This window comes from Aptenodytes patagonicus, chromosome W (genome assembly GCF_965638725.1).
Source record: "Aptenodytes patagonicus chromosome W, bAptPat1.pri.cur, whole genome shotgun sequence".
Lineage (NCBI taxonomy): Eukaryota > Metazoa > Chordata > Aves > Sphenisciformes > Spheniscidae > Aptenodytes > Aptenodytes patagonicus.
The window spans coordinates 18,703,407-18,717,330 of record NC_134981.1 but is presented as its reverse complement, the minus strand read 5'-3'; the positions used below and the strand labels follow the sequence as shown (position 1 = coordinate 18,717,330).

Genomic DNA, 13,924 nt, shown 5'->3' with positions numbered 1-13,924 from the left:
GTGGTTTGGAAACAGTATACTCCCTGTGCCTGGATGCCACTCCTCACATGGCATGGCAAAATGGGTTTGCTGGCCATCAGCCCTCTCAGCATCGCTGGCAGAGCCAAGCATATCGGCAACAACTGTATCTTGAATGGACCTTTAAATTGTGATATGCATCACCACGCATTATTAGCACCTGAAACCCTGCCTGCATGTGGGTGTTCAGCTGCCGCCCCAGTGAGAGCTGCTGTGTGCTCTCCACAGGCAGGCCTTGCAGCGTGCAGCGGCACATTGCATAGCACCCCACAGCTGTGGCAATGCAGACAGCCTAGCGATCTCATTGCGATAGCGCGATTTCTCAATTAAAAGTACGCGTATGTTCGACGCATCTCCTCACTTTGGCATCAGGAGGGACAACCCGTGCTGTGGGGAGCGCTTAGCTCTAGATTCTCGCTATCTGCGGGCACAGGCCCCGCGGGCGATGGCGGTGCCAGCCGGCAACACGAAGGAGCTTCAGCTTCAAGGCGGTGCCGCTTCCGACACCGGTAGGCCCAGGCCAGCCCCTCGCACCGCGCCGGTGCTGAGAGGAACCGTCACCACCGCTGAGAAGCGCCCTGCGCCCGCCTTCCCCCCCGGTCCCGAAATCCGGGTGAATCCCCAGTGCTCCTCGGGGGAGGTGGTGGTGTAAAAAACGCCCAGCCCCCCTCACTCCGCCCCGCAACCTTCGAGGGCTGTTTCTCCCATTCCGCCTCCTCGCCCCACCGGCAGGAGCCGCACCCCTCAGGGCGCCGCTGAGCCGACCCAGACCTTCCCCCCCGAACAGCAATGGTTTGCCCCCGGAGAGGGCGGGAAGGCGATAAGTGCGGGGTTCACTTCCGGGTTTCGGTGCGGGCGGGCGCTGCGTGGTTGCTCCTCCCGCTCTGGTGCGGCGCGGGCTATGCGCAGACTCGGTCCTTGGCTAAAGATGGCGGCGGATAAACAAAAGCACGAGCATGGGCGGGTGAAGATCGGGCACTACATCCTGGGTGATACGCTCGGCGTTGGCACCTTCGGCAAAGTCAAGGGTGAGCGGCGGGGAGTGGGGCCGCCCCCTGCCCCGCGGAGCGGCACGGCCCAGTCGGGCTGCGGGGGATATCGCGCCGGGCGGGTGTGTCGGGCTGAGCAGCGGAGTCTCCGTTGCCGGCTGAGGGACGCGGCCGCCTGCGGTCGCCTCACAGCGGCCAGTCCCCTAGGGCTGGGGCTAGGCGGCTGTTGAGGCCTGACGGGGGCGTGTGGGGGCCGGGCCGCCGCTCTAGCCTGGGCTTGGCCCCGCTCCGTCTCCCGCTCAGAGCGTTTTGGGGGGTCTGAGCTTCACCGGGGGCGGCGCCGGGAAACCTGAGCTGCTGGGCGCTGCCCGGCCGTACCCGCCGGGCCGGGTGAGTCGCTGGGCTGTGGCGGTGCTAGCACCGCGGGCCGACGGGGGCGGTGGGAGAGGGGCTAGGGGGAGCGACTGCAGGGCTGACGTGTCATCGGGGCAGTTGCGAAGAAGGCGTTTCACAGGCTGTTAGCTGGAGCCTCGGTCCCAGCCGCGGTGGCTGCAGGGTGGGGTCCTGGGGCTACGGTCTGAATACCGCCGACCGAGCGTGGCGGTGTGGAAATAGCGCCTGGTATGCTGTGAACGTCTTTCAGGAAAGAGGAGTTGCATTAGCTGACTTCTCGGGGGATGGGACTTGCAGTTCTGCAGCGGGAAGTAATCACTGGAGGAGCAAAAGCTTTCTCTTCTGTATTTACAGAAATAATTCCTGGAAGCTAATTATGCTACGCTTATTTAAAACGTCACCGGATATGTAATGAAATTAGGCGATCTTAATTCTTGAGCTGCCTGTACGTTTTGCTGCACAAATACTAATACTTGATGCCCTTATAAGGAAGGCAAGCTTTCTCCCTCTACAAGGGGAGAAATAAACATAAAAAGATGGGCCTGAGATTATTGGATTAACTGGCAACACGGCTGACACACAGACATGGAAAGACTTTGTGCTAAAAACAGTTGATTAGTGGTTATCAAAGGGTTTTTTTTTTTTTTCAGCTCAGGCTTAAACAACTTTTCCCAGTAGGGGTGCAGATGCCATGCAGCAAACTTGAAGCCCAGTAGAAATAAAATAGAAACTAAACTGTCCCTTGATGTCATTTACCACAGGTGAAAAAACTTTGCATTATCTTAAACTGTTCCTGCTGTGTTGTTTGTGAGAATTGTTGAAATATTGAGGTATGCAAATTGAAAACATTGTTTCACAAATGAGTTAGACTAGACTCAGGTTGTATTCTTAAAATAAGTTGTTTATTTTTCTTTATGGTTAACCTAATGGATTGCTCATGTACCAGTATAACTAGTCAAAAACTCCATCTTATCCTGTTGTATCTAATGTGCTAGCTGGCTTTTAACATGATATCTTTTCTCAGTGTAGATGTTCCTATTGTATGTTCTCTGCACAAGCTCTTTCAACTATTGGCATGTTCTGAAGAAATTCCTGATGTTTCAGCAGTCTGTTATCATGTTTCATTTCAAATTTATCTCCCTTAGTTTAAATTCTTCCTCTCAGAAGTAGCATCAGATTATGGGCATCTCTCTGTATGATTGAAGAAAGTAGGTGAAAAACATAGACTTCCCTCTCTAGAAATTGAAACAGTGATGTCATGGATGGCGCTCTGCGTAATAGTAGAACCAAATCCTACCTGGAAGTCGCTTGTTAATAAGGAATTTCTGGCATGCTATAGAAAATAGGAATATATTTGACTCTAAGAATATCTAGGAAAGCAGTGGAAGAATATTTTGAGAGTAAAGCGCATTGAGTCTCCTTTTTTTTCCAAGGCTGGCTTATAAAGTGACACTTTATAAGGAGCAGTGATCCTGTTACCGTAAATCGGCAGATGAAAAACCTCTCTAAGACTCAATTTGGAGTTTTAGAAAGCAGGCATTCTTTATTGCGGTGCTGGGCGCACAGGGGATCGCTCCACCTAGTGTGCGCACCGGGCTGCTCAACTATGGGAGTTATGTACAATCAGAATATACATATTCATTAGATTTATGAGAAACGATTAGCATATTCATGTTATTTCTTGGAACTCATTAACATATGTAAAAGTCTTTAACGCATGCGCTCTTATGTTCATTGGTGGTCTTTCAGGGTCCTCTGGTGGTCGTCGATAGTCTTCCTCACTGTGTCCGCCAATTGAACTCAGTCTTTTCGCCTAGTTGCGCTAGCTGATTTCAGCATAACTTCCTTATCCATTCCACCCCTGTACATAGAGCTTCAAGGATTCCTTTTATCTATGGAATGTCCAGTCTGCAGAACACTTAGCTACTTTGCTTCGACAAAGAGAACCGTATGTCTCCTTAGTATTTCGGTATCAATCCCCCAACTGGCAGCTGAAGTACTATTCTTTTCCTTGATAACTTGGTGCCTCCTTAAATAGAGAGGAAATGAGATAAGGGAGAAGACGGGCATCAGATTCTCTTTCCTCATGGAGGGACTACATGGTTGAGGGGAGGAGTCAAAGATGATTATTTTTTTCCAGTGCACTGCACAAAACTAAGGTTGGCATACCCATAAATGTTCTAATATGTTTCCTCTTATGTTTCAGAGCGTGCTGTTTGCACTACTGCTCCTGTTCTTAGCTGTATTGGCAAAAATGTGTCTGAAGTTGAAACCTTGAAAGATGTTCAATTGGTGGAGCTACTGTTATTTTAACATGTTATTGAATGTCACTCCTATTAATATTTCATCAAATACAATTAGCTTGAAGGGCTAATAATCTGCCTTATTGAAACACTTAATTGGAAAAAGAGTTGTCAGTTTTATTATTGCTCTATTTCCATAATACTCCTGTCTACCTTATTTGGTTGAAGTTGGGTGTTCTTTTAGGCTGCTTTGTAGCTATTGATCATGTGAAGAGTACACACATGCATGTATGAACATAGAGTGGTGGGAGAAATCACCTTGTGGTAAAATGCAGCATCATTCTGCATACTGAATTGCCTTCCTTAAGTGGTCTGGGAATTTATTTAGGAACTGGAAGCAATTGTTAGTGTTCGTGGACTAATACTTTGTTTCCATAAACATCGTTTGTTTTATTATCTAGATGATGTACTATGTTGGTTTTGTCTTGCTCTAGCTTCATAAAGGGCATATTTTATCTGTGATGCACTAGTTTTCTTCCTGAGCACACGTTTTATTCATTTAATACCAGATCTGTGATTGTTTTCCTGTAATCCTCACATTTTCCTTCTCTGGTGACTGATATGGCTTCATCAATTGACAATAAAAGGGAAAAACTAATGATTTTTAAAATTTTTTTTTATTCAGTTAGTGTTTTCCTTGAGAGCTCACGTGATGTAGAGGGTCAGGCATATGGCTTCTTGAAAGTGGGTCTTTAATTTTAACAGTGATGGCAGCCCCAAAAGATGAGTTGGAAAACCAGTGCTTTGCTTAATAATTCTTAAAGGTCTCCTGCTGTCAAGGTAGCTGTCAGATGACTTCACCCTGCTATTTACCCTTTTACCCTCCCAGATAACTGTTACTGATGTGATGTTTTTCCAGTTTAACTGTTCATCTGGCTGTACTAGCCTGAATTAATTACTGACTGGCTTAATTCATTTGACTGTGCCTCAGATTGGGCGGTCATGGAGAAGACAGCTGTTTCTAGCCAATATCCAGGCAAAGCTAAAATACCACAGAAGTAAAAAGCTGTGGGGTAAAAGAGTACTGAACCTAAATCAGTTATGTGTTTTAAAAAAAAAAAAAAAGCTGATGTTTCCTGCTGAAACCAAATGCAAACTTTATTTCCAGATATTTTTTTGAAATAAAGTTAGCTTTAATAAAGGGAAGAGTAGTCAGGCTTCCAGTGACTTGTACTGAGAAAATGAGGGTACTAATTAAGATTATAAATATATGATATTTGTTCCAGTCTGTAGAACTAGGTTAAAACCCCTGGTCTGTATAGCCTGCAAAACTGATGTAAACAGATGGTCTTGATTAAGGCAGTGATAAGAGACCTGGGAATGGACAGTGAAGATCAGTTTGCTATCTAATGTTGTTGTGCAGCAATATGCCTTTGCACAGCATTAACTCTTTTTTTTTTTTTTACATTAGTGAAAACATTTGTTTAGCTCATTTTTTAATGACTACCTTCCTCTGAGCCTCGGGTTGGCTTTTTGGCATATGACAGAAATGCTTCATTAAATATACTTATGCTTGTTCAGCTTTTTTTTTTTTCTACAGCCTTCATGACTGTTACCTGTATTTCATAAGAATGTTGTATTTACTCTGAATGGCCTCGTGATCTGTTTTCTTTTCCAGTTGAAGACCTGGTGAACTGAGTTTAGAGACTGTTGCTCCTGCACTTGAACAGTTAAAACAAGTCATTGCTGCTTTGAGACTGTCTTGGAAATCTTGATGTTATGCATAGCCATGGTGAAGTTTGAAGGCAATTGGCATTATCAAAGAATAAAGAAATATAGGGAAATGTTAGGTCTGTAAAGGGAATTTCTTTTTGCAGTGATTCTTTTGAAGGACTGATAGCTCATCGAGGCTTAGGGTGACTAACATAAATATATTTTGATTACTTCTTATTTGTGAGCCTTCCCCTTCATAGGTAAAACTTCTGTCAAGAGGTAATACAAAGTAGCTTTTGTAAAGATAACACTGGCTTCTTTTCTACATGATGTTATCATCTGAGGTCTTGCTTTCAGTTCTGTCTTTATGCTGAATTCAATGGTCAGTGGTCTGTTATCAGTTAGTGTCTGCTGTTTTGCTGATACCAGATACCTTGAACCGCTTCATCATACAATAAGTTCTTATGGCATGTGGATAAAGACTTAACTTAAAACCATAGTAGTAGTTCAGTATGTTTTCTCCTTAGAATTAACAGTTTAGTTCTAATGTGATAGTACCCAAACAATAACAAAGCTGCAAAGCCACTTTACAGTAGAAAAAAATGACAACTCTTTTTATCTTGATTAAATGCACGTGGAAAAACTTGTATTTGCTATTACATTATGCAGGAAAGTGAAGATTACTTTTGTCTAGGAAGACAAAGATTTCTGAAAAGAATACATAGTTTAAGACTTGTGGTATGACTTGTGGTAGCTGAACAGTGCTACTGGATACTCAGTGGATCATATCCAAGAAGACAGTTTTATTTCATGAAGTAGATGGTTAATGGAAACTCATATCTTAAAAAGCTAAATTTGATATAATCTTAAATTGAATTAAAGAAGGGGGGGCGGCAAAAATTACTGAAGAAAATAGCCATTCAATTTGAAAAGTCTTGAGCAAGTGAATGGGCTTTTTGGGATCTTTTTTGCACCTGCACAAAACCACAGTATGTTTTCATTTCAGTAATTTATTTGAAGTTGGCAAACAGCTGAAGAAGCAGAAAATCTTGTTTTCTCCCAGTCAATGAATAGAATCAAGGCTTGAGGCACACAGTTTTGAAGGCTGTGATGGCTAGAATTGGTTTTAGTCAACTGCAAATGTTAGTTTAATTACTTTGAAAAATGTGTTTTGATAAACTCTTCTTATGTGCCTTGCATATTGAACGTAGAATGTTGTAGCTAATAAATGATCTTCTAATGTTTTTGAGTTCTAATTCCAGTTTTCATCTAAGGTAGACTGACAAATCAGAAATGAAACAAACTTGCTGATAAATGAAACTTTATAACACAATGCACGTCAGAACTGAATAGCTGAATATTTATATGCGAAGCTATAGAATTGCTCAAATGTATATGCTACTTACATTTAAGGAGGTGTTTAATTTAGTACTTTGTAAACCAAAGGAAGATGCAGATTAATGTCTGATTTTTTTTTTTTGTTAGTTTCTAAGAAGCTGTTTCTTACTAACAAATTAATGTTAAATTTTAACTTGCTGATTAAAGATTTTTTTCTAAATACTTCTGGCTTACCTCAGTTCCCATTATTGATAGGCAAAGACTTTGTAATTTGAATGGAATAGTTGCTTTTCTAGTGTTTTATGTTAGTGATTCATTACCCTTTAGGGTTTGGATATAGGCAATATAATTTGTTGGGTTCCTTTAAAACCTCAATCACGTTTGAACTGAAGAAAAGATGGGGATGTAATTGCTTTAATTGTAAATCTGATTGAAAGCAAATAATTCTCATAGGTGATGCGATTTTACAGTTCTAGGCACTCACCTATCACTGCTTTGTGGTCTTTCTAGAACTTGTGATGAATGTTGGCTTTGTCCTGCATTCCTCAGCAGTGCAAACATGCATGTCCAGTGTTTTGGTTATTGTGGCCCTTTTCAGGTAATGGCTCCTCTGAATGAGGGGACGTGTTCTTTCACCTTGCAGGTGGAGCCTTTCTGTATTCTTGGGTACAAAAGACATCTCACCACTGCATCGTGATGGTTCAGCGTCTTGGATGATCCACTACTTAGTTACTTCCCTATAGGAGTTTAGACAAACTGCTTTATTTTACGTAGTGGTTATCTCTTTGTTGTAAGAATAATCACTGAGATGCTTATAGTTATCTCTGTCTCTCTGCTAAGAATTTCTTTTCACTTGCATTGTTTTTTAGCTCAATGTAGAAGCAAAAGGCAACAGGAAAGTCTTGTGTTGGGAATGAGATTTACAGATTGATAGGCGTTTGATAATCCTGTCAAAATTATCTGTTGAATGCAGAAAGATTTTTGTGGATCACTGCTGTTTATCACAGCTTCCTATGGATATATTTAAATAAAGCTTGAAGCTTGGGGCTTAGTTAAATTTTCAAGTGAGGTGAGGCACCCAGATGAATGAGTACTGTGTTCAGCAGAGGTCTGTTACCAGTGTCCATTCAAATGGACAATGATGAACCATGTAGGTGTCCCTGGAATCTGGCTTGTCTTCAGAAGGTAGGATTCAGGGTGGCAGATGAAAGTGATGTAGTTATGGTATTAGCAGTGTTAAATCACTGCATGCAGAAACCAATGCAGGTAGAGAAGCCTTCTAGTGTAAGAGATACTTACCTCCTGTGGCTTATCTGTGATCCAGTGTTGGGTTTAAGAAAAATATTCTTAGCAACTCTGTGGCTACTTTCAATAGCACCTGCAAAGTTAAGGAATTTAAGAGGGGTGACTGTCTAGAAAATGTTTTACACTTTCAAGTTCCCCTGTTGAAAGAAAAATGAAACTCTCCTAGAAGTAGGAAAGAAACTGAGGAATGCAAGAGGTTGCATGTTTGCATTGCTTCTCATAGTTACTATTGGATTTTATTTTGTGCATTTTGTATAACTTTTATTATATAATAAAGCCCTGGTGTTTACTGCACAGAATGTGGAGCTTATATAGGGTCAGACTGCTCCAAGGACAGATAAATAATTATTTTTCAAGTAAACTGATCAGATACTCTTAGCAGTAATTCAGAGTAATTGCTGAAACGGGCTTCTTGAGGGAAGGATAGCAGTGATTTCTTTAGTAAGAGCGGTTTTTGCAGATAAAGTAGAAGAGCTGTAGGGGAGAGCATGTCTGAGTAGGTTACAAAGTGAGCCAAAAGCTTGGAGTGACTTGTACAAGGAAAGAAAATGGTCTCCCTAATTAGAAAGGATGGCAGTGTTTTGGGATGCAAAACGTTTTGTTTGTTTGCAATAGTGCGAAAACGTAGTTGTGCTGCAAGACTTCTAAGGATTAGGTTTAAGGTTTGTTCCTACATATCCAATTCGTCTTCTAATGATAGAATTGTGGGAAGAATTGGGGTAGGGCAGAAGAAATGATGTGCCCATCTGGCTTTCAACCTCCCCAAAGATAAGGAGGCTATATGGAATGCTAACATCTTAACTGTGGTATTTCTTGGCTATAGTTGAAATGGTCCAATTAATGTCTTTACAGAGCAATTGAGAACTCTGACTAAATACTTCCTTGTTCCTTACAGTTGGCAAACATGAGTTAACTGGGCATAAAGTTGCAGTGAAGATCCTGAATCGACAGAAGATTCGCAGCCTTGATGTTGTAGGAAAAATCTGCAGGGAGATTCAGAACCTCAAACTCTTCAGACATCCTCATATAATTAAGCTGTAAGTTTTGCTTGCTATAATCAAATCCATTTAAGCAGTAATCTCTTGCTCTCACCAATCTAAAACATGTTTAAAGGGCAATACTGTTAGCAGTATACTGTTAGGAAAGCAACCAGTTTCTAAGTATGCAACCATTTTCAGTGTACTGTAATGCATTTTCACAAAACTGATCCTCTCTGCAGGGCAGAGAGCTTCCATTAGATCTTTACTTACAAATTCTTTGGGCAGGTATATAAAAGGTAGTGGCATGATGGATACTTATAGTAACATCCATCTCAGGTTTTTCTAGCTGCTGCTTCTGTATTCTTTTTTTCTGGTTATATTTGATCTTTTTTTCTGCTTAGAAACTGAGTTAAGAACAAGATTGTAAAGGGCATTTCTATAGTAAGTTTATTGTGTTTTCTTTACTCAAAATATTTTTTAGGGATGTGTTGGTTAGTGACCTATGTTTTCCCTATGTAGATGGTGCTCTGCAAGGTTTTTCTGAATGAAAGATGTGCAGTCTGTTAAGTGTGATCTGATATTTCAGAGTTCTTCAATATAGCTGCTGCTACCACTTGTCTAAATTAATGTGATATTTACAGTGTGCCTATTTACATCTGTTTGATCAATAGTTCATCAGCAGAGTTCGGAGTACAATTAAATATGTCCCAGGGTAGACCCCTTATATCTGGTCTGAGGAAATAAATTATAAATGCTGTTGATTCTTTTTACTTTTGTTTCCTATAAAGTGAACCTGCACATCTAGAGTGTGGGTGACTTTCACTGTTAATCGTGGTGTTGGCGTTTAGTTTTCTTTTATTGGCATGCTGCCACTGACAGATACCATCCCTATACACTCCTTTCATTTGGCAACAGCACTTATACCAGAGCTAAATCAGATTGTGTCAGATCATCATGCTAACTTCTTCAGTGGGTCAGTTTTCAGAAGACTATTGAGCCGATCTGTCTGGCTGCAGAACTGCTAATGCTGCCAGTTAGAAATCATGAATGAGTCCAAAGCACATACCTGTAGCCAAAACAAAATAGGAAGTGTCAGCGTACCAACTGATATGGGGGTGGAACAGGAATGTGTACTTCTGGTGCTGCTAAACTTAAGTCAGCTTAACAGGTTTCAGGTGACAATTTCTGTCTTGAGGAATTATGGGGAGAATTTTTTTCTCCTGCATGTGGAGAGAAGGGACAAGATGTAGAAGATGGGGATCCATCAATTTTTCCATCAACTTTTCAGTTGGTCAGCCTGCATTTCTAAAGCAGAAGGGTTATTAGCCTGTGTGTAAATAGTATTTGAGCTATAATTGATACTGTTGTGTAGGTAGACTTGCTGGTAACTTAGGATCATGCTGTTCGTGCTATTAGCTGGATTGGGGAACTGTTAGATAGCAGCTCAAGATATTTGGGATAAAGGTAAACAGATTACTTCAGCTGAATATTACAAATTAGACAATGTCTAATTTGGAACACTGTGTTTTATTAAAAATTTCATACAATGCTCTAGCAGTATATATAGTTGCAAGCCTGCCTCAATAAGATTTTCTTTCTATACCATGCTTTAAATAAAAACCTTTGGAGCATATCCTCTTGTGGTTTTTGACCTCTAGCAATAGAATGCATCTTGTTTTCCTATATAAAATTACCTCTTTGTGCATTCTGGTCATCTCTGCTGTGTGGTTTGATAACCTTATTTATATTATAGGTATATACCTATTCCACAACCTCCTTTTCCATAACTAGAAAAGTGAACTGACTATAGAGAAGCATGGCTGAGTCTTCCAAGAGGCTGAAAACACGTGAGGTGCAGAATGGCTTATTTTCAGTGATGCTGAGAGGTTTATTTCCCAGCATTGTTCACTATCTCATTATCCAGAGAATAGAAAGTCACTGTGAAGACTTAAACTATAAACTGTTGTTCATGTTTGCCTGAAGCATGAAGTTCATTGATTTCACAACTATGGGAAAGGTCATTAACAGTAATGCTGTTAGAAATGAGGTTGCACTGTAACTTTTGGATTAAAATACTATTTCTGTAGAGTGTCTTAGCCATGGCTTCAGAATGTTCATGTTTAAGTACATGGCGTACTTTCAACCAAGGTATTTGAGAGAAAACTAGTAAAGGTAAAGCATCTTGGACTATAAGATGTTAGGTAAAGTTAACTTTGAAGATCTCATGTTGATAACTGCCTCAGAATAGTATTCAGGTTATTGGAATGTTACACTATAATACTAAGCTGTTAAAATAGATACACACATATATATGTGCACACATACATTCACCTGGATAGTCTGAACTCATTGCTGTCTCTGCAGTTCAAGAATAACTTGTCTCAGTAAGCTGAAGCGTGTCTGGTTTTCCCCCTTGTCTTAGAATCAGCATTTTGAGAACACTTCAGTTCTGTAGTGTATGTGTGAATTCAGTTATTTTTTTACAATTAGGATATTGGTATGCTTAAGTGTATACCTTGAAACATTTGTTTTCATCCAGTTGCTACCTCCTGTCTCCTTAATATAGTATCTGAATTTTGACTGAAGGTTTATCAGTGTGTTTCTTGTTACATTAAAAATCGATCACTTCTGACTGCTGTAAGGGGGGGGAATTAAACAATCTTTAGGTAAGGATATGTAGAAAACATATCCATCTCTTAAGTGGGGAGTTCGGCCATAAACTAGTTATTTCAAAACCTCAAAGCTTTTTTTCAAACTTAAAGTATAATGATAAAAACATAATAACCAGGGTGTTGATACTCTTCAATACTAATGACAAATTTAGGTCTCATAGTAAAAGATAATTGCTCTCAATCATCATGAATATTTTTTTAAAGTCTTGAAGTACACTTTCTCTTTATTTATGGCAAGGCAGGGTTTTTTGCCTGTTAAGATTGAAAGGTGTATGTTTTTGAGACACTAGCAAAGTCCTTTTGAATTCCTTCCTCACTGCACTAAGATGTCTGTGAGGCAGCACTGTAAATGGCTTCATAGAAATAATTTGGACTAAGAATAGTCCTCTGAAAGTACGAAGACTGATCTTCCTGGTGGGTGTCATGGTTTAACCTCAGTCGGCAACTGAGCACCACGCAGCTGCTCGCTCACTCCCCCCACCCCCGGTGGGATGGGGGAGAGAATTGGAAGAGCACAAGTGAGAAAAACTCATGGGTTGAGAAAAAAACAGTTTAATAATTGAAATATGATGATGATAATATGATAATACACAAAGCAAGTGATGCACAGTACAATTGCTCACCACCTGCCGACCGATGCCCAGCCAGTCCCCGAGCAGCGGCCCCCCCGGCCAGCTTTCCCCAGTTTATGTACTGAGCATGATGTCACATGGTATGGAATGTCCCTTTGGCCAGTTTGGCTTTGCCCCCTCCCAGCTTCTTGTGCACCTGCAGCCTTCTCAGTTGGTAGAGCATGGGAAGCTGAAAAGTCCTTGGCTAGTGTAAGCATTACCTAGCAACAACTAAAACATCAGTGTGTTATCAACTTTGTTCTCATCCTAAATCCAAAACACAGCACTGCACAAGCTACTAGGAAGGAAATTAACTCTATCCCTGCCGAAACCAGGAGAATATCCACCCCTTATTCTATACCATCTACGTCATGCTCAAGTCTTATATTTGCCAGTACGTTTTCATTAATCACCACCCCCCTTTTTTCTATATATATATACACACACACACACAGAGATATCATTCCCTTCGTCTGTGGGCCATCCCTCTAAAACGTTCGGTGAGTTCATCTAGTCCATGACTTCGGGCTCCATCTGTCATAATAATCTTTCAGGGCAGGAAAAATGGAGATGGTATGTGGTGTTGGATTGTTTCATGTTGAAGTCAGTTCTGGTACCATCATCACTGTGCTTTGCTTGGTTTCACTGAAGTTATTCTTCATTAGTCTGGGTGATTCGTATTGTAATAACATTAGTATGGCATATAACATTATTAGTATGATTAGTATATCTGTGTATTATTAGTATAACTATTATAACTATAATTAGTACTTAACATCACATAATTCAGATCATTGGCTATTCTCACCCAAAATCAAATCCCCTTGAGGTACACATTGGACTTCCCCATCCTTCCGCATTATCCACCAAGTGCACCCAGGCCCTTGAGCAAAAGCAGTCCCACAGATGGGTTTGCCTTTGCCCGAGGCAGGAATAACCCAGACTGTCTTCCCCAGCATATTTTTTATGTGCACTACAGGGACTTTATTCCCATCTACAGTACGTAAAAGTTCTGACTGGGCAGGGCCTGCTTGATTGGCAGATCCCCTCGTGTTGACTAACCAGGTGGCCTTTGCTAAATGTGTATCCCAATGTTTGAACGTCCCGCCACCCATTGCTCTCAGCGTAGTCTTTAACAGTCCATTGTATCGTTCAATTTTCCCAGAGGCTGGTGCATGATAGGGGATGTGATACACCCACTCAATGCCATGCTCTTTGGCCCAGGTGTCTATGAGGTTGTTTCGGAAATGAGTCCCGTTGTCCGACTCAATTCTTTCTGGGGTGCCATGTCGCCATAGGACTTGCTTTTCAAGGCCCAGGATAGTGTTCCGGGCGGTGGCATGGGGCACGGGATATGTTTCCAGCCATCCGGTGGTTGCCTCCACCATTGTAAGCACGTGGCGCTTGCCTTGGCGGGTTTGTGGGAGTGTGATATAACCGATCTGCCAGGCCTCCCCATATTTATATTTCAGCCATCGTCCTCCATACCAGAGAGGCTTTAACCGCTTGGCCTGTTCGATTGCAGCGCATGTTTCGCATTCATGGATAACCTGTGCAATAGTGTCCATGGTCAAGTCCACCCCTCGATCACGAGCCCATCTGTATGTTGCATCTCTTCCTTGGTGACCTGAGGTGTCATGGGCCCACCGAGCTAGAAATAAT

At 41.6% G+C, this 13,924-nt stretch overlaps 1 protein-coding gene across 1 annotated transcript in view; it reads left to right on the top strand.

Annotated features, from left to right (window-relative positions):
• The first annotated feature begins 904 nt into the window (after nucleotides 1-904).
• LOC143172005 (5'-AMP-activated protein kinase catalytic subunit alpha-1-like) overlaps nucleotides 905-13,924 on the top strand; it is a 30,750-nt gene continuing 17,730 nt past the window's right edge. The window contains exons 1-2 of the mRNA XM_076361214.1: nucleotides 905-1,046; nucleotides 8,895-9,036. Of these exons, the coding sequence (XP_076217329.1) occupies nucleotides 920-1,046; nucleotides 8,895-9,036 (269 nt within the window). The 5' untranslated portion in view covers nucleotides 905-919. The remainder of the gene's footprint in view (nucleotides 1,047-8,894; nucleotides 9,037-13,924) is intronic.